This window comes from Salvelinus namaycush, chromosome 2 (genome assembly GCF_016432855.1).
Source record: "Salvelinus namaycush isolate Seneca chromosome 2, SaNama_1.0, whole genome shotgun sequence".
Taxonomy (NCBI): Eukaryota; Metazoa; Chordata; class Actinopteri; order Salmoniformes; family Salmonidae; genus Salvelinus; species Salvelinus namaycush.
In genome coordinates, this window is record NC_052308.1 from 23,027,136 (window position 1) to 23,051,155 (window position 24,020).

The 24,020-nt window shown below is 41.7% G+C and overlaps 1 protein-coding gene across 2 annotated transcripts; it reads right to left on the minus strand.

Annotated features, from left to right (window-relative positions):
• Positions 1-5,119: 5,119 nt before the first annotated feature.
• gnl3l (guanine nucleotide binding protein-like 3 (nucleolar)-like) lies at positions 5,120-23,514 on the minus strand. 2 transcript variants are annotated; one of them, XM_039009375.1, is made up of 16 exons: positions 23,439-23,514; positions 23,294-23,334; positions 22,482-22,586; positions 22,241-22,357; positions 22,052-22,135; positions 21,712-21,847; positions 21,504-21,607; positions 21,176-21,320; positions 17,257-17,344; positions 16,996-17,173; positions 16,760-16,902; positions 16,519-16,655; positions 16,264-16,427; positions 9,818-9,992; positions 9,545-9,622; positions 5,120-6,485 (listed from the first exon to the last, which is right to left on the minus strand). In XM_039009375.1, exons 1-15 carry the CDS (start codon positions 23,452-23,454, stop codon positions 9,555-9,557), a joined length of 1,701 nt encoding a protein of 566 aa, XP_038865303.1. In that variant the 5' UTR covers positions 23,455-23,514; the 3' UTR covers positions 5,120-6,485; positions 9,545-9,554. The 2 variants fall into 2 exon arrangements, with proteins under 2 accessions (XP_038865303.1, XP_038865295.1); XM_039009367.1 differs by lacking the exon at positions 5,120-6,485 and having other exon boundaries at positions 9,534-9,622.
• Positions 23,515-24,020: the final 506 nt, after the last annotated feature.

Consider the following 24,020-nt stretch of genomic DNA (forward strand, 5'->3'; position numbering starts at 1 on the left):
GTGAGCAACTTCAGGTTAAGTTATCAGTGGCATGGCCGTGCGACAACCAATGAACGATGATCACGTTGATTGGTGTAGAATGATATCCGACTGTTTGGAAGATACAACCATGAAGGGAGATCTGTGATTGGCACTAGTAGTTGTGGTATGACCACCCTGACTGGCAAAATCAGAGGCTGAAGCATGCACGGAGAAGCATTCTCCCGATTCAGTCCAGGGAAGATGTAGCTTGGTCCTTTTGAAAGCTGAAGCAGTACTTGTAACGATAAACCATTTTATTAGAATGATGACAAGCATAAAAACTACCAGGCAACAAACTGCAGCTGACAGCCACAATCCTTAATATATTCCAGTCAATGACTAGCTTCGCTAAATGGCCTGATCCGACAAGCTTACATTTAAACCGTGCAGCATTTAATGTAAGCTTGCATGATCAGGCGGCATTGTGAGGCTAGTCAATGACAGCACTGCCACTTGGTTTACTATTGGGAGGGCTGGAGAATATAACTATGATTCTAGATGAAACTGGGTGCAATACCGACATAACATATCAAAGTTATGTTATTTGCTGATAACTTTGTTGACGACAATGAATGAAAATGCCTAGAGTGATGAGAAAATAGGCAGTAGTAGGCTTACTGAGCTCATGAAACATGAAAAAATAGTCCCCACTGAAAAATTATTGGATAACATAAGTGACATTGTTAAGCATCACTGTGAATTAGGCAAGTCGCAAAGAAAACAGGAGCTGCCTCCACTATTCCAGTACCATTTCAACTTCAACATTTCAACATCATCAAATCACCTACAGTCCATTCAGAAAGTATTCAGACCCTTTACCTTTTTTCCACATTTTGTTACATTACAGCGTTATTCTAAAATTGATTAAATCTCCCCCCCCCCTCAATCTACACACAATACCCCATAATGACAAAGCAAAAACAGGTTTTTAGACATTTTCCTTTTTCCATTGATCATCCTTGAGATGTTTCAACAACTTGAGTGGAGTCGACCTGTGGTAAATCCAGCCAAACTGGGCAATCGGGGGAGAAGAGCCTTGATCAGGGAGGTGACCAAGAACCCGATGGACAGAGCTTCAGAGTTCCTCTGTGGAGATGGGAGAACCTTCCAGAAGGACAACCATCTCTGCAGCACTCCTCCAATCAGGCCTTTATGATAGAGTGGCCAGACGGAAGGCACTCCTCAGTAAAAGGCACATGACAACCCGCTTGGAGTTTGCCAAAAGGCACCTAAAGACTCTCAGACCATGAGAAACAAGATTTTCTGGTCTGATGAAACCAATATTGAACTATTTTGCCTGAATGCCAAGCATCATGTCTGGAGGAAACCTGGCACCATCCCTACGGTGAAACGTGGTGGCAGCATCATGGCGTGTGGATGTTTTTCAGCGTGTGGTGGCATATTTCTGCTTTACCAAATGAGGAGTTACAAACTACACACCAGTCAGAGTTATACTTAAACTACATCTTTAATAATAATAAGCTTTGCAATAGCATTTGACTTTCAACAATTCACTATTTCTAATGAACCGTTGAGAAGTACCAACAGAAAAGTACAAAGATATTTTATAGCCAAGATACACCTCTCTCAACTTAAACTGACATTATAACATAATCATTATAACATTATAACATAATCTTGCAATTTTCCACGACAAGCGGCAGGAACTGGGAGACTAGTCAGGATCGAGGGAAAGATGAATGGAGCAAATTACAGAGATCCTTGATGAAAAGCTGCTCCAGAGCACTCAGGACCTCAGACTGGGTGAAGGTTCACCTTCAAACAGGACAACAACGCTAAGCAAACAGCCAAGACAACGCAGGAGTGGCTTCGATACAAGTCTCTGAATGTCCTTGAGTGGCCCAGCCAGAGCCCGGACTTGAACCTGATCCGGAGAGACCTGAAAATGGCTATGCAGCTATCTGACAGAGCTTGAGAGGATCTGCAGAGAAAAATGGTAGAAACTCGCCAAATACAGGAGTGCCACACCCAAGAAGAATCAAGGCTGTAATCACTGCCAAAGGTGCTTCAACAAAGTACTGAGTAAAGGGTCTGAATACTTAGGTTAATTAAAAAAAAAAGTTTTTTAATAAATTTGCTAAAATATCTAAACCTGTTTTTGCTCTGTCATTAATGGGGTATTGTGTGTAGATTGATGAGGGGGAAAAAAATGTAATACATTTTTGAATAAGGCTGTAAGGTAACAACAAAATGTGGAAAAATAAAGGGGTCTGAATACTTTCCATCATTCACTTGTGAATAATGCCCAGTTTAAGGCAAAAAACAGCCATGCCTTTATTTTTCAACTTTTTCAAATCATAGTCTCATACCTCACGTCTCCTAGCCCATAGGCTTATATGTTTTGATAAGGTTTGTATCACAACTAAAGTGGCCAAATAACTTATTAAAATGAAGCACATTAATCCGCTTTACAACAGGTGTAGAGCCTAATTGGCATACATATGCAGCGCGTGACTTTCAAGTTTGGTTAAGATAATTTTCACCATAAAAATGCGCCTTTATGATAAAAGCATTATATGCGTAATCGCATTCGCGTCACATTTGAGAAACGTGTTTTCCTGCTAATGTGCGCAATATGAAGAAATAGCCTAATAGTTTATCAACATTTTAAGCTAAACGTTATGATTTGTTGCGTCAGGCTCATTGCTTAAATTTTTTTTTTATGCTAGTGGTTGTATTAATTTGGTATCTATCGCATCCCACAACTGTCCTAGACTATGTTTGTAATATATCAAATCAAACATTATTTCCCCACAATCCTCAGCGGTAGAGGAAAAAGGCCTTGTTTTACTTCCCTTGTATGGGTTAGGATGGATTGATCGTCCGTTACCTAGCAACACTTTGGCGTCACTCACAAACCTGTCCATTGCTGCATTACCTCTTACCTTCACCTTACAGTGAAATGCTTATTTACAAGCCCTTAGGATGCAGTTAGCAAGCCTTGGAGCAGGGACGGATCTGGGCTTTCCATGTTGTCAGTCTTTGTTGCTCACAGAAGTGTGAACCTACAGAGTACTCAGAAATGTTGAAAAAGGTGCCTACAACCAAACATGTAAATAAGGGAAGTTTGTGTGGGCAACAAACCTGGTGAGAAACTGTATTTGTGCATTTTTTGACCAAGCATATAGGCATCATAATTGTACATTTGGAATTGTTTTAGTACTCGTCCTGAACATCTATGCTCCTGAAAATACAGCCTGGTCTATAGACTAGACGTAACCTAGTAAATGTAAATCTGAGACACTCAAATTAGTATGATTTGGTATGGTTACAGAAGACTGATGGTTACTTACGGCAAAAACTAAAGTAGGGTGGTTGGGTGGACGTATAACATGAACGTCTAGCAACAAGTTTGATTCTCATCACGGAAAACTTTGGCAACTTTTCAACTACCTAGCATGTTAGCTAACCTTTCCCCCAACTCTAACCTTAACCCAACTCCTAAATGTAACTCTAACCCCTAGCCTAGTTAGCTAAATGTTAACCAACTCTTCCCCGGGCGCCGAAGAGGTGGATGTCGATTATGGCATCCCCCCACACCTCTGATTCATGCGTAAGACACATTTCAGTTGAATGCATTCAGTTGTACAACTGACTAGGTATCCCTCTTTCCTTTCCCTTTAAATGGAGGTTATTGGATTACGTACGGAATAATATTAACTGCTCTGAGACCAGGTTGGAAAACATAGTGGAGTATTGAACTGATCACACATACCATAAAAAATAAAAAAGGTACTTGAAAAGATACATTTTCCCCCCCTTGTTGGTATCCAAATGAATAAAGTACAGTCTAGTCGAGGAAAGAGTTATAAACATACAGGACCAGTCAAAAGTTTGGATACACCTACTAATTGAACCTTTATTTATTTATTTAACTAGGCAAATCAGCTAAGAACAAATAATTATTTACAATGACGGCCTACTCCGGCCAACGCTGGGCCAATTGTGCGCCGCCCTATGGGACTTCCAATTACGGCTGGATGTGATACAGCCTAGATCCGAACCAGGTACTATAGAGATGCCTCTTGCACTGAGATGCAGTGCCTTCGACCGCTGCGCCACTCGGTGCTCATTTAAAGGGTTTCTTTATTTTTTTACTATTTTCTACATTGTAGAATAATAGTGAAGACATCAAAACTATGAAATAACACATATGTAGTAACCAAAGTGTTAAACAAATCAAAATATATTTTAGATTCTTCAAAGCACCCACCCTTTGCCTTGACAGCTTTGCACACTCTTGGCATTCTCTCAAACAGTTTCATGAGGAATGATTTTCCAACAGTCTTGAACGGGTACCCACATATGCTGAGCACTTGTTGCCTGCTTTTCCCTTCACTCTGCGGTCCAACTCATCCCAAACCATCTCAATTGGGTTGAGATCAGGTGATTGTGGAGGCCAGGTCATCTGATGCAGAACATCACTTTTCTTGGTTAAATAACCCTTACACAGCCTGGAGGTGTGTTTTGGGTCATTGTCCTGTTGAAAAACAAATCATTGTCCCACTAAGTGCAAACCAGGTGGGATGGCGTATCGCTGCAGAATGCTGGGGTAGACATGCTGGCTAAGTGTGCCTTGAATTCTAAATAAATCAGTGCTACCAGCATCACACCTCCATCAGACCAAAGGACAGATTACCACCGGTCTAATGTCCATTGCTCATGTTTCTTGGCCCAAGCAAGTCACTTCTTATTGGTATCCTTTAGTAGTGGTTTCTTTAAAGCAATTCGACCACGAAGGCCTGATTCACGCAGTCTCCTCTGAATAGATGATGTTGAGATGTGTCTGTTACTTGAACTCTGTGAAGCATTTATTTGGGCTGCAATTTCTGAGGCTGGTAACTCTGAGCTTATCCTCTGCAGCAGAGGTAACTCTGGGTCTTCCTTTCCTGTGGCGGTCCTCACGAGAGCCAGCGCTTCATGGTTTTTGCGACAGCACTTGAAACTTTCAGTTCTTAATTTTCTGGTTTGACTGACCATGTCTTAAAGTAATGATGGACTGTTGTTTCTCTTTGCTTATTTGAGCTGTTCTCGCCATAACATGGACTTGGTCTTTTACCAAATAGGGCTATCGTCTGTATACCACTCCTACCATGTCACAATACAACTGGTTGGCTCAAATGCATTAAGGAAAGAAATACAATTAACAGGGACTCCTGTTAATTGTAATGTATTCCGGTTGACTACCTCATGAATCTAGTTGAGAATGCCAAGTGCAAAACTGTCAAGGCAAAGGGTGGCTACTTTGAAGATTCTCAAATATAATGGCAGCACTTGTGTTAAGGTGCAGGAGTCTGCATTAAAGTATTTAGCCGTCTGAATTTAGAACTGTCTGCTGGACTATAAATAGTAGAACAGTTGTCAATGTTATAGGCTTTGTGACAGTGTCTCCTTCCATCCTGCTCACTCATCTGTACAGTCCCTGACTGCAGCACTACCTGTCAAAGTCACTGGCCATCTCCAGGCAATTGCACTTGGGAGATGTCCTCAATCTGGGATGGCTGGAGTTCCTGGGATAGCTTTATGCAAGTAACTACAGATAATACACCAGATAGTGAAATAAGCATAGCTTCTTGGTGTCCATTACTGGACAGTACAGGAAAACTCCATACAAACCACCACCATAGATTACATGGAGAATGTTTTAGAAAACATACTATAAAACAATGTTTAAAATGAGCATTATGATGCATTTACATGACACTACAACATTCTATGGCATCCATGTTAACATTACATTGGGAATATTTAAACAATATTTTGTAACTGAATTTATAGAATTAGAACAATATTAAAAATTCTAAAAGTTAGCCTATATGGCTCTGGATGTACCTAACACTAAAATAACAAAAATCATAACTATACCCATAATCACATTTCACCTGTTCTGAAGACATTGTAAATGAAATTGATTCATCTCCTTTTCAATCACATCTGTAGCTGTTATCACATCCACTTTTTCTGGCCAATTCTCATTTGGGGAAAAGTCTGTCCACCCTCTCCATTGCCTCGCTCCTCCGTGACCCGGAAACTGATGTGGTCGAGGAGTGTCAATTCTTTTGAATTCCACCCTGTTAACGTAATTTGCCCGATGACGCATTTTGTGTCTACTTTCCTTCTCCTCCTCTGGCCTCAAAGGGAATCGAGGAGAGAGGAAGGAGGAGAGATGATTCAGGAGAGGAGCAAATCCAATTGAGTAAAGACCTCAAATCAAGAGTCTCAAATCTCCCACAGCCAGAGCAGATGTTGATGCTATGTCATCCCAGCGTTGACTACCAATGAGCCGGGGTTTCTGGTAAATCGTGTAAAAAAATAAAAAGCATTCAAGGCCAAAGAGGTCTCCAAAAACACATCACTCCACAGTGCACTTTTAACAGTTATTGGCATGGCCAGTTCTGAGCTTTTGCGTCTGGGGGCAAGTATCTGGAGCCAAAAAGGGTACCCTATGGGACAGAAGTAATAAAGGCCAACAAGTTACCTCATTTGGACAGAAAGAGATTTAGCTAACTCTAACCATATGAAACCTTACAGAGGGGTATACTACAGAGTAGGATCAATGAGTTAGCCAGCTAACTTTAATACACACCCAGAAATAACAATTGATTATGATTATACATTGTGTTTTGGATTGTTGAATCAGTTAGGCCATGCCCATTTCACGCTTTAGCTTATATATATTTTTACAAATATTTCAGAAAATGTGGACCTTGGCTGGTTAACTCATTGAATTTGCTTTGTAGATAGTTAAGGTGAAATTGTTTACTTCTTACTGCGATGAGAGTATGGCCATATATAGTAAGATTCTCCTCAGACAGACAGCTGCTACCTATCTTTTGCCTACGATAAGGAGCCCAGCAAGTCAGAATGTTGAACAAAATCCCATTTCAACTTACCTTGATGAACCAGCAGTGTTGGAAATATAATTTTGTTCATTATTCTAAATTGCAGTGCTTTTTATCTTAGGTTGACGTATACAATCAAAGCATACAAAAGCCATAGCATATCACACATTTGGGCGATATCAGCATAGCACAAAAATATATTTGGTACCTCAGATTGTTCTGGCAATTCTCATAGTTATTTTATTGGGAGGAAGGATGTTTTACATGCTTGTTAAATTTTTACACAAACCATTTTTTGGAAATCATGATGAAAGTGACAATTTTTTAGACCACTTTCAACAAAAATACCTTTCGCAACATATTTCGTTTAAAAACGCACAATTTCTCTCTATACATCTACAATAACTAAACTCAGCAAAAAAAAGAAATGTCCCTTTTCCAGGACTCTGTCTTTCAAAGATAGGTAAAAATCCAAATAACTTCACAGATCTTCATTGTAAAGGGTTTAAACAGTTTCCCATGAACCATAAACAATTAATGCACATGCACCTGTGGAAAGGTCGTTAAGACACTAACAGCTCACAGACAGTAGGCAATTAAGGTCACAGTTATGAAAACTTAGGACACTAGAGAGGCCTTTCTACTGACTCTGAAAAACACCAAAAGAAAGATGCCCAGAGTCCCTGCTCATCTGCTTGAACATGCTGCAAGGAGGCAGGAGGACTGCAGATGTGCCCAGGGCAATAAATTGCAATGTCCGTACTGTGAGACGCCTAAGACAGCGCTACAGGGAGACAGGACGGACAGCTGATCGTCCTCAGAGGCAGACCACGTGTAACAACACCTGCACAGGATCGATACATCCGAACATCACACCTGCGGGACAGGTACAGGATGGCAACAACTGCCCGAGTTACACCAGGAACGCACAATCCCTCCATCAGTGCTCAGACTCTCAGGCTGGACTGAGGGCTTGTAGGCCTGTTGTAAGGGAGGTCCTCACCAGACATCACCGGCAACGTCACCTACGGGCACAAACCCACCGTAACTGGACCAGACAGGACTGGCAAACAGTGCTCTTCACTGACGAGTCGCGGTTTTGTCTCACCAGGGGTGATGGTGGGATTCGCATTTATCGTCGAAGGAATGAGCGTTACACCGAGGCCTGTTCTCTGGAACGGGATCGATTTGAAGGTGGAGGGTCCGTCATGGTCTGGGACGGTGTGTCACAGCTTCATCGGACTGAGCCTGTCGTCATTGCAGACCATCGCAATGCTGTGCGTTACAGGGAAGACATCCTCCTCCCTCATGAGGTACCCTTCCTGCAGGCTCATCCTAACATGAGAATTCCACCAACCACACTGCTCATTCTGTGTGTGATTTCCTGCAAGACAGGAATGTCAATGTTCTGCCATGGCCAGCGAAGAGCCCGGATCTTAATCCCATTGAGCAAGTCTGGGACCTGTTGGATCGGAGGGTGAGGGCTAAGGCCATTCCCCCCAGAAATGTTCTGGAATTTGCAGGTGCCTTGGTGGAAGAATGGGGTAACATCTCACAGCAAGAACTGGCAAATCTGGTGCAGTCCATGAGGAGATGCACTGCAGTACTTAATGCAGCTGGTGGCCACACCAGATACTGACTGTTACTTTTGATTTTGACCCCTCCTTTGTTCAGGGACACATTATTCCATTTCTGTTAGTCACATGTCTGTGGAACTTGTTCAGTTTATGTCTCAGTTGTTGAATCTTGTTATGTTCATACAAATATTTACACGTTACGTTTGCTGAAAATAAAGCAGTTGACAGTGAGAGGTCATTTCTTTTTTTTGCTGAGTTTAGAAGGAGTGTCAGTGACCCAAATGACAATTTCTCACTCGGTGCAAAAAGTGGATTTAATATGATTCGGAATATTTCTTCGTTATCGGAATCCAACCTGCAACTAGAAAAAGGAGTTAAGACACCGGTTCCTTCCAAATCGAGAATGAAGAAAGTATTGTCAAGTAAAGGTGTGTTGAAATATTAGAACCAAATGATTGTTTAGATTTGACCTAATCTAGATTAGTTAATCTAAGGTTAAATCTCGATGACTAGTGACACGTGTCATAATGGATTCACCATAGCAATATGTTCTAATTCTATGGAAACAAACCAGCACTGGGCATTGCTAGTTAGCAAAGTGAGTTTTCACTTCAGGCTAAGGATGAAATGAATTGCACTTTGTTGTCAAATACATTAGCTGGCTAGTTGAGTTTAACAAACATTATAAACCACAGGAGATAATTGTTAATCACACCAAAAATAAAGCACATACACTAATATTTGCTGAATTTAAAATTGTTTTTAAAACAATGGAGCAACAATATTACATTTTATCCTGGTTTAAAGTCAAAATGTAATCTAATCCTTCTAAACTAAGATTTAGTGGGATTAATTTAAAAATAGGAATAAAGTTTGGTGCAACAAGATTAATAAATAAACCTTTATTAAACCCAGTTTAAGAGTTAATCCATGTCGGTACAACCCACCCAGTCTTGATATGTAAATGCTGATATACTTTATTGTACATCATGCCTACCACTAGGGGATGTTGTGAATAAGGTTGATGATATTGACTGAACAGATAACTAAATAAAAAAACAAAAACACCCCGTCTTAGATTACCTTTTATTTTTCATATATCTGAAAATGCAAAGTTCATTGCCGTCGTCAGGCTGTCTGAGAGTTTGGTAGCAATTTTGTCTGAAAAGAAAATAGTGAGAAAGGAGAAATTGTATAAATTCACATATCAACCTGTCAATTACAGAAGTAATGGTAATAAAAACACCTAAACAATATCGAAGTTAAAAACCTCAAGCTAACAAAATATGGTTGTCAAGTGATCTACAAAGCAAGGATTTATACAACAAATTGTTTGTGTTAAAATGTAAGATATACCAGCTCTTTTCTGTTGCTTCTTCCTCTTCTTCCCAGCAGCCACGAGTGCTTGGCCCTGCTGAAGAGGGTCTACATTCCAGATATCCTTTAAATCGAGGGTCCTGGGGGCAGCAGCATCAACTGAACCACCAGTCTTTGCCCTTGGTGCTTTAATCTCCACAGTCATAGGTCCAAACTAGTGTTAAATAAAAAAAGACAAGATGTACAAAACAATGATACCACCTTCCTAAAATTGGATTCACATGGGCAGTATGTCATGGAAAGAGCAGGTGTTCTCAAATGTTTTGTACACTGTTAAGATGAAAGTCCTTTGATGAATTGCATTTAAGTGGAAACCAGCACAAGTCATAATACGACTGTAAAAGTGGTATCATCATCTGGGTTGTGTTCAGTAGGCATGAAAATGGGGAGTTGCTTCAGGGACTTTGGCAACAACTAAGTTTAAAGATATATATTTTTTTTTTTTACTTCCTGCTTTGGGATGGGTGTGTCAATGTGTAGTCGTGGCCAAAAGTTGAGAATGACACAAATATTAATTTTCACAAAGTCTGCTGCCTCAGTTTGTATGATGGCAATTTGCATATACTCCAGAATGATCAGATGAATTGCAAAGTCCCTCTTTGCCATGCAAATGAACTGAATCCCCAAAAAACATTTCCACTGCATTTCTGCCCTGCCACAAGAGGACCAGCTGACATCATGTCAGTGATTCTCTCGTTAACACAGGTGTGAGTGTTGACGAGGACAAGGCCGGAGATCACTCTGTCATGCTGATTGAGTTCGAATAACAGAATGGAAGCTTCAAAAGGAGGGTGGTGCTTAGAATCATTGTTCTTCTGTCAATAATGGTTACCTGCAAGGAAACACGTGCCATCATCATTGCTTTGCACAAAAAGGGCTTCACAGGCAAGGATATTGCTGCCAGTAAGTTGCAGGATCGGGGCACCACCAGTAGAGCTTGCTCAGGAATGGCAGCAGGCAGGTGTGAGTGCATCTGCACACACAGTGAGGCAAAGACTTTGAGGATGGCCTGGTGTCAAAGAAGGGCAGCAAAGAAGCAACTTCTCTCCAGGAAAAACATCAGGGACCGACTGATATTCTGCAAAAGGTACAGGGATTGGACTGCTGAGGACTGGGGTAAAGTAATTTTCTCTGATGAATCCCCTTTCCGATTGTTTGGGGCATCCGGAAAAAAGCTTGTCTGGAGAAGACAAGTTGAGCACTACCATCAGTCCTGTGTCATGCCAACAGTAAAGCATCCTGAGACCATTCATGTGTGGGGTTGCTTCTCAGCAAAGGGACTGGGCTCACTCACAATTTTGCCTAAGAACACAGCCATGAATAAAGAATGGTACCAACACATCCTCCGAGAGCAACTTCTCCCAACCATCCAGGAACAGTTTGGTGACGAACAATGCCTTTCCAGCATGATGGAGCACCTTGCCATAATGCAAAAGTGATAAGTGGCTCAGGGAACAAAACATCGATATTTTGGGTTCATGGCCAGGAAACACCCCAGACCTTAATCCCATTGAGAACTTGTGGTCAATCTGCAAGAGAAGGGTGGACAAACAAAACCCCACAAATTCTGACAAACTCCAAGCATTGATTATGCAAGAATGGGCTGCCATCAGTCAGGATGTGGTCCAGAAGTTAATTGACAGCATGCCAGGGCGGATTGCAGAGGTCTTGAAAAAGGGTCAACACTGCAAATAGACTCTTTGCATCAACTTCATGTAATTGTCAATAAAAGCCTTTGACACGTGTTAAATGCTTGTAATTATACTTCAGTATTCCATAGTAACATCTGCCAAAAATATCTAGACACTGAAGCAGCAAACTTTGTGTAAATTAATATTTGTCATTCTCAAAACTTTTTGCCACGACTGTACTTCATACATGCATAATCTATGAGCAGAATTACTGTTTTACCTCAATTGGCCACGAAATCCCTCATTTGAAAGCTATATTGATCCAGAACAATATCAATGTTCTGGAAGCTGTGCCATACATTTTCCCCCAATTGGGCCAGCCGGCTAGCAATTCAAGTTCAACCAATGAGCTTCAGCCCCTCGCCATATGAGTGACAGCAAGCAAGATGCACATGATGCACCCACAGCAGAGTGAGAGAGAGCAATGATGTGGTGCACATATCGGCATATGACATAGGGACCACTGTCGGCTCATAAACGCTACTTTAACCCTTGCCTAGTGTTCGGGTCTGTGGGACCCATTTTCAATGTTTACTAAAATAAATTATACAATTAATTATTTTTTCAACCCGAGACACATTGGCCTTGGCTCATTTTCTGTGAAGAACATGTGAAATAACACATTTATTGAGTGCACTGTATACCCCGGTACACATGTATATTACATACAGTACCAGTCAAAAGTTGACACACCTACTCATTCCAGGGGTTCTTTTTTTTTTTTTTTACTATTTTCTACCTTGTAGAATAATAGTGAAGACATAAAAACAATGAATTAACACATATGGTATCATGTAATGAAAATCAAAACATATTTTATATTCTTCAAAGTAACCACCCGTTGCTTTGATGACAGCTTTGCACACTCTTGGCATTCTCTCAACCAGCTTCATGAGGTAGTCACCTGGAATGCATTTCAATTAACAGGTGTGCCTTGGTAAAAGGAAATTTGTGGAATTTCTTTCCTTCTTCATGCATTCGAGCCAATCAGTTGTTGTGACAAGGTAGGGGTGGTATACAGAAGATAGCTCTATTTGGTAAAATACCAAGTCCATATTAAGAACAGCTCAAAAAAGCAAAGAGAAACAGTCCATCGTTACTTTAAGACATGAAGTTCAGTCAATACAGAAAACTTCAAGTTTATTCAAGTGCAGTCGCAAATACCATCAAGCGCTATGATGAAACTGCCTCTCATGAGGACCGCCACATGAAAGGAAGACCCAGAGTTCTCTCTGCTGCAGTTCATTAGTTACCAGCCTCTGAAGCATTTATTTGGGCTGCAATTTCTGAGTTCAAGTAACAGACTTCTCAACATCAACTGTTCAGAGGAGACTGCGTGAGTCAGGCCTTCATGGTTGAACTGCTGCAAAGAAACCACTACTGAAGGCCACCAAAAAGAAGACGTGCTTGGGCCAAGAAACACGAGCAATGGACATTAGACCGGTGGAAATCTGTCCTTTGGTCTGAGTCCAAATGAGATTTTTGGTTCCAACCGCAGTGTCTTTGAGACACTGAGTCGGTGAACGGATGATCTCTGCATGTGTTGTTCCCACCGTGAAGCATGGAGGTGGTGGTGTTATGGTGCTTTGCTGGTGACACTGATTTATTTAGAATTCAAGGAACACTTAGCCAGCATGGCTACCACAGCATTCTCCAGCAATTCGCCATCCCATCTGGTTTGCGCTTAGTGGGACTATCATGTGTTTTTCAACAGGAAAATGGCCCAACACATCTCCAGGCTGTGTAAGGGCTATTTGACCAAGAAAGAGAGTGATGAGTGCTGCATCATATGACCTGACCTCCAGCGCCACCCAACCTCAACCCAATTGAGATGGTTTGGGATGAGTTGGACCACAGAGTGAAGGAAAAGCAGCCAACAAGTGCTCAGCATTTGTGGGAACTCCTTCAAGACTGTTGGAAAAGAATTCCAGGTGAAGCTGGTTGAGAGAATGCCAAGAGTGTGCAAAGCTGTCATCAAGGCAAAGGGTGGCTACTTTGATGAACATAAAATATATTTTGATTTGTTTAACACTTTGGTTAATACATGACTCCATGTGTTATTTCATAGTTTTGATGTCTTCACTATTATCCTACAATGTAGAAAATAGTAAAAAATAAAGAAAAACCCTTGAATGAGTAGGCGTGTCCAAACTTTTGACTGGTACTGTATGTGGTGTTAAGAGTCCACTGGACCAGAGGGTAATAAAAGTGTGGAAAAGTGTGTGTTGGTGAAAACAAGTAAAAAGGATTAAAAAAGGTTTGTTGTTTGCCTTCCTCCTCCCTGGGCCTGCTGTTTCAACATAGCACCAATAACCTGTCTGTCTCCCGCTTTTCTCGCACTCTTCACCCTTTGTAGTGTGTGAAACTAATGTCTTGCGGGAACCTGCAAAATGTTATTACAACACACTGTAAAAAAGCTGTATTTTCCCACTCACTACCCCATCCAGGTATACATTAGGGGAGGGACACAACAAATAAATTGCTTTGCATGTGTGGCTCCTTACCAAAAACAATCAGTATGGCAAAAATAATCTCCGCTCAGAGAGCCTTAGAAATATTTTTTGCAGAGAGAGAAGACACTTTGGAAGAGAAAGAATTTTTCCAAATTTGAGGATCATGTCTGTCAATTCAGAGTCTGACAGTGATTTGAAAGAAGAGGTTAAGATTGACCCAGTAGGATAAATTTGGATGTCAAAATTGTGAAATTGAATGGTCTTCTTGCCCAAGTAATGAGACACGTCGCATGGCTGCCAATGTGATAAGGATGCAACCAAGGCCGACGCAGACGCCGGTTACTTATGTGCAGGACATAAAGTCTTTTGAACTGGTCATCCAAGACACCATCCAGAAAACCATTCTGGACTGCACTAATTTGGAGAGAAGGCGTGTTTTTGGAGAGAGATGAAGGAGATGGACCCAACTCATTTACATTCATACTTTGGGGATCTTATCCTTGCTGGTGTTTTCAAATCCAATGGAGAATCCCTGTGGGATGCAGAAACTGGCAGAGCACTTTTCAGAGCAACGATGTCTCTGGAAAACGTCCACATTATTTCCAGGATTATCCGATTATTATCCGAGACACCAGACCAGCTCGGTGGCAGAGAGACAAGCTAGCTGCAATCAGGTCAGTGTGGGACAAGTGAGTGGACCACCTTCCCCTGTTTTACAACCCTGGGCCCAACGTTACTGTTGATGAACAGCTTATGCCATTTAGGGGCCGCTGCCCCTTCAGGCAGTACATACTGTATAAACCCACAAAATATGGAATCAAGATCCGGGTAGCCTGTGATGCTGCTTCATCATATGCGTGGAACATGCAAGTGTAAACAAGGAAGCCAGACGGAGGAGCGCCTGAGAAGAATCAGGGGATGCAGGTTGTCCTGAACTTGACAGGGACTCAGCGGCCACAACATCACATTCGCCAACTTAATTTTTATTTTTTATTTTTTAACTTCGCACAAGCTGGGACAGGAGCACCTGACGATGGTAGGAAGAGTACGAAAAAAAAACAAGCCAAAGCTCCCACCTCAGCTGTTGAATACACAGAACAGGCCTATCAATTCCTTTAAGTTTGTGTTCATGGCCGACACGTCCCTAGTCTCCTACGTACCAAAGGCAGGCAAAAAGGTGGTACTCATGAGTATGCTGCATAGAGATGGGAGAATCTGTGGCCAGGAACATCAAAAACCACAAATCATCACGGATTACAAAGGAGGGGAGGACAATTTAGACAAGCTGGTCTGGTGACTGGCTACAGCTGTGATATTCTTCAACATCTTGGCGTAGAACGCGTTTGTCATCTGGATGGCGTTGAACCCAGATTGGAACAGAGGGAAGCTCCAGAGGAGAAGGCTCTTTCTAGAGGAGCTGGGCAAGGCATTGGTAAGACCACAACTCCAGAGGCGGCAGCAGATCCCAAGGACACCAGCTTATGCAGCCATCGTGAGGGGGATTCAGGAGGATGCTTGTCACCCATCAGCCCGTCTCGCAAAACCAACAAAGCCAATACCGGAAGTAAGTGTGAGTGATGTTGTTGAATGTGTGTGTCTGACTCTCCTACCATGGCCTGCTGTAACTATGTATGTGAGTGAGTGTGTGAGATGTTAGTAAAATTCCTGAACTAAGAATTTTCATCATTCTAGGTTGCAGCTGGTAGCAACAAGAAGAAGCGCTGTGATGTGTGTGGACCCAAGAAGGACAGGAAGACACAGTACACATGCATCAAGTGCAAGAAGCAGACTGGCCTTAATGTGTGTTCAATTATCATTTCCATAATATACAGTATGTAAAATTTGTCCTTCCAAATTGATCAGGTCAAACCAATAAACATCAAGTGATGAAAACCTTGTTTCATTTATAATTGTTCAAGATAAACATGATTTTTCTACCCATGTCTTGATTATAATTGATTTGTTTACAAAAAATAACATTTGATCAATAAAAAAAAAATGAAATGCGCTTTTATTGATAAATGTGATCTAGCAGAAGTAAATGTCAAATATTAACCATGTATGCTGTCTATATTGCTTGTAATTGATAAGTCAACATCTAAGTATTTTTACATAAATGATTACAGCATTGTTTTAAAAATCCAATAATGTAGTGAGTCCACCAGACCCGCGAACATTAGGTGAATAACAAAAACATGACCACCACACGAGTTAAGAACTGAAAACGTCTAAAAAGTACCACAGAATCCATTTAACTTGTCAAGTAAAAGCACTGCAATACCTCAGGGTCCTGATCATCATCATCCATGGATTCAGTTTCATCCTTGGACTCAACCTCATCCAAAGCTCCACCTTCCATTTCACAAGGTGGTTCTTCTTGACCACCCTGAGTCATCCCAGCAGTTGCCATGCAGAAACCCATTTGGACATCAGTGCAAGACGACACTACAAGAAAAACATTTAGCACATACACTCTTTTTATCCGAAAATACTTTTCAATTACTAGGTAACTGTCAAATGTGTGCGTGTATCCTACCAGCTAGCACTTCCTGGTTTCCCTTCTCAAGTACCTCCCAGTCGAAAGCTTTGCCCATCTCTGCCACAATCTCAGCACTGATATGAGTGGGAAGAGTGTGCGTCTCCGGAGGGTGTGTAAAGTAGCTGATCCTACCCCTACATGACCGCAAATTAAACAGAATAATGGGACTTTATTAGGTAGGGACGGTGTTGCTTTGAAAACCTCAGATGTAATAAATGTTTTTGCAGTTTGCACCCACCCTGTCCAGTCCATTAGGACACTCTTTGCTGCCTTGTCATTATCAGGCACTCCTCCCTTCCTCAACTTGCCCTGTCGCTGTGCCAACAAAGCCAGGAACTCGAGAGCTGTGTGGAAGTCTGGAACACCATAGTGTTCCATGATCTATTGAGAAATGAAATGAAATAATATGAAAACTTGGACGTAACATCTGTCACATCATTGCAGTGAATATGCTGTTAAATAATCTTTGGATACCTGTGTCTTATTGCAGCGTCTTAAGATGGCTTCGACTGGAGGTAGAGGGTCTACAAGCTGCTCAATCTTTACACAATTCCGAAGGATCATGGCCGCGTCAGTCGTCGAGGTTGCCATTACAATGCCAGGACAATCTAAAAGCTTGATGTGCTTGTCCAAGTGTATTTCCTGAAGGCACCTAAAAGCCATCATACAGGTCAGTCAAGCAAGGAAAGAACATGTAGGCCTAGACATAAATAAAGCCAAAAGCTTTGTACTTACTTGGTTACACCAGGTGTGGCTCCAACATTGCATGCACGTGCCCGCTTCAAACTGTTTATGAGACTGCTCTTTCCAACATTGGGAAAGCCTGAAAAAAAGAAAACCATCCAAAATATTGCATAACTTCAAACATTTGCCCAGTTTGAAAAGTCTTGAATGACGTGGCCATGATCCTTCGAAATTGTGTGAAGATTGAGCAGGTAGCCTAGTGGTTAAGAGCGTTGTGCCAGTAAGTGAAAGTTTGCTGGTTCGAATCCCCAAGCCGACTAGGTGAAGACATTTTTTTTAAAGTGCAGTTGAGCAAGGCACTGAACCCTAATTGCTTCTGTATCAATAAGTGCATCGAGGACGTCGTCCCCACAGTGACTGCACATACATACCCCAACCAGAAGCCATGGATTACAGGCAACATTCGCACTGATCTAAAGGGCAGAGCTGCCGCTTTCAAGGAGCGGGACTCTAACCCGGAAGCTTATAAGAAATCCCGCTATGCCCTCTGATGAACCATCAAACAGGCAAAGCGTCAACACAAGACTAAAATCAAATCGTACTACACCGGCTCCGACGCTCGTCGGATGTGGCAGGGCTTGCAAACCATTACAGACTACAAAGGAAAGCACATCCGAGAGCTGCCCAGTGACACGAGCCTACCAGACGAGCTAAATAACTTCTATGCTCGTTTCGAGGCAAGTAACACCGAAACATGCATGAGAGCGTCAGTTGTTCCCGGACGACTGTATGATCACGCTCTCCACAGGCGATGTGAGTAAGACCTTTAGAGAGGTCAACATTCACAAGGCCGCAGGGACAGACGGATTACCAGGACGTGTACTCCGAGCATGCGCTGACCAACTTGCAAGTGTCTTCACTGACATTTCAAACCTCTCCCTGTCTGAGTCTGTAATACCAGCATGTTTCAAGCAGACCACCATAGTCCCTGTGCCCAAGAACATGAAGTTAGCCTGCCTAAATGACTACCGACCCGTAGCACTCACGTCTGTAGCCATGAAATGCTTTGAAAGGCTGGTCATGGCTCACATCAACACCATTATCCCAAAAACCCTAGACCCACTCCAATTTGCATACTGCACCAACAGATCCACAGATGATGCAATCTATATCACACTCCACAATGCCCTTTCACACCTGAACAAAAGGAACACCTATGTAAGAATGCTGTTCATTGACTACAGCTCAGCATTCAACACCATAGTGCCCTCAAAGCTCATCACTAAGCTAAAGACCCTGGGACGAAACACCTCCCTCTGCAACTGGATCCTGGGCTTCCTGATGGGCAGGCCCCAGGTGGTAGGGGTAGATAACAACACATCTGCCACGCTGATCCTCAACACGTGGGCCCCTCAGGGGTGCATGCTCAGTCCCCTCCTGTACTCCCTGTTCACTCATGACTGCACGGCCAAGCACTACTCCAACACCATCATTAAATTTACTGATGACAACAGTGGTAGGCCTGATCACCGACAACCATGAGACAGCCTATAGGGAGGTCAGAGACCTGACCGTGTGGAGCAAGGACAACAACTCTCCCTCAACGTGATCAAGAAGAGGAGATGATTGTGGACTACAGGAAAAGAACACGCCCCCATTCTCATCGACGGGGCTGCAGTGGAGCAGGTTGAGAGCTTCAAGTTCCTTGGCATCCACATCACCAACAAAGAAACATGGTCCAAACACACCAAGACAGTCGTGAAGAGGGAACAAAACCTATTCCCCTTCAGGAGACTGAAAATATTTGGCATGGGTCCTCAGATCCTCAAAAGGTTCTACAGCTGCACCATCGAGAGCATCGTGATGGGTTGCATCACTGCCTGGTATGGCAACTGCTCGGCCTCCGACCGCAAGGCAATACAGAGTAGAGGTCGACCGATTATCATTTTTCAACACCATTAAGATTATTGGAGGTCCAAAAAAAGCCGACACCGATTAATCTGCCGATTTTTATATATATATATTTGTAATAATGACAATTACAACAATACTGAATGAACAATGAATACTTATTTTAACTTAAAATCTATTTAGTCTCAAATAAATAATGGAACACGTTCAATTTGGTTTAAATAAAGCAAAAACAGTGTTGGAGAAGCAAAAGTGCAATATGTGCCGTGTAAAAAAGCGAACGTTTAAGTTCCTTGCTCAGAACATATGAAAGATGGTGGTTCCATATTCCCAGTTCTTCAATATTCCCAGTTAAGAAGTTTTAGGTTGTAGTTATTATAGGAATTAAGACTAGTCTACCATCTCTCTCTATACCATTTATATTTCATATACCTTTGACTATTGGATGTTCTAATAGGCACTTTAGTATTGCCAGCCTAATCTCAGGAGTTGATAGGCTTGAAATCATAAACAGCGCTGTGAAGCAAGCATTGCTAAGAGCAGCTGGAAAACGCAGTAAAGTTTGAATGCTTACGAGCCTGCTGCCGCCTACCACCGCTCAGTCAGACTGCTCTATCAAATCATAGACTTAATTATAATATAAACACAGAAATACGAGCCGTTGGTCATTAATATGGTTAAATCCGTAAACTATCATTTCGAAAACAAAACGTTTATTCTTTCAGTGAAATACGGAACCGTTCCGTATTTATTGAAACGGACGGCAACCCCAAGTCTAAATATTGAGGTTACATTGCACAACCTTTAATGTTAAGTCATAATCATGTAAAATTCTGGCAAATTAGTTTGCAACGAGCCAGGCGGCCCAAACTGTTGCATATACCCTGACTCTGCATGCAATGAACGCAAGAGAAATGACAATTTCCCTAGTTAATATTGCCTGCTAACATTTATTTATTTAAACTAAATATGCAGGTTAAAAAAAATTAACTTCTGTATATTGATTTTAAGAAAGGCATTGATGTTTATGGTTAGGTACATTCGTGCAACGATTGTGCTTTTTTTGCGAATGCGCTTTTGTTAAAACATCCCGTTTGGCGAAGTAGGCTGTGATTTGATGATAAATTAACAGGCACCGCATTGATTATATACAACGCAGGACAAGCTAGTTAACCTAGAAATATCAACCATGTGTAGTTAACTAGTGATTATGTGAAGATTGATTGTTTTTTAATAAGTTTAATGCTAGCAAGCAACCTACCTTGGCTCCTTGCTGCACTCGCATAACAGGTGGTCAGCCTGCCACGCAGTTTCCCCGTGGAATGCAATGTAATCGGCGTCCAAAAATGCAGATTGACGATTGTTATGAGAACTTGAAATCGGCCCTAATTAATCGGTCGACCTCTACTACAGAGGGTAGTGTGTATGGCCCAGTACATCACCGGGGCCAAGATTCCTGCCATCCAGGACCTCTATACCAGGCAGGGTCAGAAGAAGGCCCTAAAACATTGTCAAAGACTCCAGCCACCCTAGTCAAAAACTGTTCTCTCTGCTACCGCACGGCAAGTGGTACCGGAGCGCCAAGTCTAGGTCCAAGAGGCTTCTAAACAGCTTCTACCCCTAAGCCATAAGACTCATGTACAGCTAATCAAATGGCTACCCAGACTATTTGCATTGCCCCCCCCCCCCCCCCCCACCCTTCTACACTGCTGCTACTGTTTATTATCTATGCATAGTCACTTTAATAACGCTACCTACATGTACATATTACCTCAATACCGGTGCCTCCGCACATTGACTCTGTACCGGTACCCGCTGTATATAGCCCCGCATTTGTTATTTACTGCTGCTCTTTAAGGATTTGTTATGCTTATCTCTTACTTTTTGGCAGGTATTTTCTTATATCTGCATTGTTGGTTAAGGGCTTTTAAGTAATTATTTCATTGTAAGGTCTACACCGGTTGTATTCGGCACATGTGACAAATACATTTTGATTTGAAGAAGCTCTGGATAACAGCGTCTGTTAAATGACTAAAATGTACATTTAAAATGTACCCACCAACCACACCAACAGTGATGGCTGTCTTAATGTCCAGGTTGCGGCAGTAGTTCCCCAAAAGTTTCATCAAGCATTCCGCACCCACACAGGCACTGCTACCTAGGAGCTCAGCGGTGGCCTGGGTAACAGGTACATTGCTTCGCTTCTGCAAATAGAAAACATAAGTATAGTTACTAGATCCTAACTGAAAAAAGTTTATTCAGTTTTCATCTAGTACATAGGTCCTTATTGCTTGACAGTAAAACAAATATTTTATGTAACTTAAATTGATTTCGGTAAACTATCCTGTCCATGTTCTACATATGCCCTTCTGAATAGTCTGACTCACCAAATTCTTGTTCTGTTGTTGCGTTGAGGCTTTGAAAGCCACAGTGGGAAATTCATTGCGAAGATACTTGATCCATTTCTCCACAATCTCCTTGGACACCAGGTCTAAGAGTACAGTGGAAAGACATGTTTGTCAGTTAAAGATAATATGGCACAATGCTTTCTAATGTATAAAACTATGCATATTAATGAATCTCTCACACACTCACCAATCTTGTTAAGCACTAGGACTATTTTCTTGTCAGTGCCGCCCTGAATGACAGCCTGCTCCACCTGAGGACAACGGCAGCCAAGAGGGTCACGGGCATCCAGAACCTCCAGAATCACATCAGAGGCCTCAACCACCTTTTATACAGAACAGGGAATACAACACATTGTTATAATATAAATTATAAGCACCACACACAGGTACCCTTCTCTAAAAGATCAGCTTACTGGTACAGAAATGTAATGTAAATAAATGGGTATCACTCAAGTGCAATACTGCAAATTGTTGAGTATGCTACTGTGCATACTCACAGACAATTGGACTCGATAAAGAAAAGTTACCTTTTTGAATTCCCTGTAGTACGCCTTTCTTGAATTCTCATTTTCAAAATTGACATGCTTCTCTAAACTCTGCATCTCAGTTTCCTGCAATCAGAGAACACAAAAACACTCATGACAAGCTTTCTCATTTAATGAGAAAAACAGCATTGGGAGAGCTGCTCTTTCTATAACCTACAATAGTTAAATTACCCTCTGCTCAAACGCTCTTTGTCGCTCTAGAATATCTCTCTGAAAACTGTCCAGACTTCTCCTCTTCATCTGCTCCCGTTCTCGTGACAACCTCTGCTTTTCTTGGAGCTCCTGAAGCTGACCATGGCAAAGAGAGCAACACATTTTAAATACCTATAAATCAATTGCCAAACCAGAAGAATTGTGCTATTGTCATGACATAAATTAACAGTAATAAAAATAAATGTATATCATGGTTCACCCTTTTCTTCCGGATTTCTTCTGGTTTTCCATACTCTTTGGGATGGCGTGCAATGGACAGCTCTGAATGCATTTTCCCTCCTTGAGTCTGTTGTCCATCTTTCCCCTCCAATTGAAATTAAAACTCCAATGAGATATGGCCACCGACGTTAACATAACATAAGTAGCTAAACTATAGTTAGTTAAGCTATAACTAGTTGGTTACAGTATACAAAATGTGTACAGTGCAACTTTTTTTAACTAGGCAAGTCAGTTAAGAACAAATTCGAATTTTCAATGACGGCCTAGGAACAGTGGGTTAACTGCCTTGTTCAGGGGCAGAACGACAGATTTTTTACATTGTCAGCTCGGGGACTCGTTCCTGTAACCTTTTCAGTTACTAGTCCACTCGGCTACCAGCCGCCCCGTCTACTTCACACTGAGTCGGACAAAGGTATTATATTTGGCTGCAGAGACCTTTCTCAGGTCATTTGCTATGTTTTTGTCAAAAACTGAGGTTTTCTTAAGTTGTAGCAATCCATGTTGTACAGTATTCGCCAAAATGGGGTCAGCTGCCTGGCAGTTGTATCCAATGTGGTTACAACAGGCTAACGTTAGCTATTCGCCGCAATTAGCATCTCTTGTGTATTACTACTATACTCAGCAGCGACGCAAGTGAAATCAAAATTATATTGTATTCAACATTATGGCTTGCAGCACACTGTTCTAAAATATAATCTGTTGCAAATTGTTCGACTATGAATAACATATTGTTAGTTATAACGTTACAATATAGCTAACGTTCTGAGTAGCAAGCAGGCTAGCTAAACATACCTTTTGTTTTCCTTGGGAAAGTACTTTCGCTCGCTTTTGTTCTGCAAAACCCACAACAATAAAATAAGTTACACATCAACCTAGCTACAATGTTGATTAAATGTTTAAACTATAAAAGTCAAATAACATTTATGTATTTACGCACTTCTGGCCTTCGACATGATTTCACATGTGGAGTGGTTGGTGATGGATTGCGCGGATCTGACGTCAAATCACTACATCAGGTTAACGCTCTTCAAAATAAAAGCTCAGCAAAAACAAAAACGCATGCAGCTGCAGATTATGCGCCCTGAAACCGAATGTCTGCGATGCGAACTTGTTTTTCAGCTTCTTCTGCATCTTCTTCTGTGGGGGTTTATGGCAGACTACATCCTATGAGGTGTATTGCCGCCACCTGCTGAGTGGGGTGAAAACTGGGAAACTTTATCGCAAAAAAAGGTAGGGTAGGGTAGGTGAAAAACATACTCATATTAAAAAAACGTAAACAAAAATGCTTAGCCTTTTTCAAAAATATACCCAGATCCCTACACAGGCTCTGGGGCCTTGTGAGGGGGGAACATAGTTAGTCAGTATTCCCTGAAATGTTTTTTTTGTATTATTATTCTTCGTTTGGCCAGTACAATCTATCCCTTGGGAAATACAAACAACAAAATTAACCTCCTTTAACACCTTCATTCTCAGGCTGCAGGGCATCCACTGCATCAGCTATTTGCACTGTCTCTGCAAA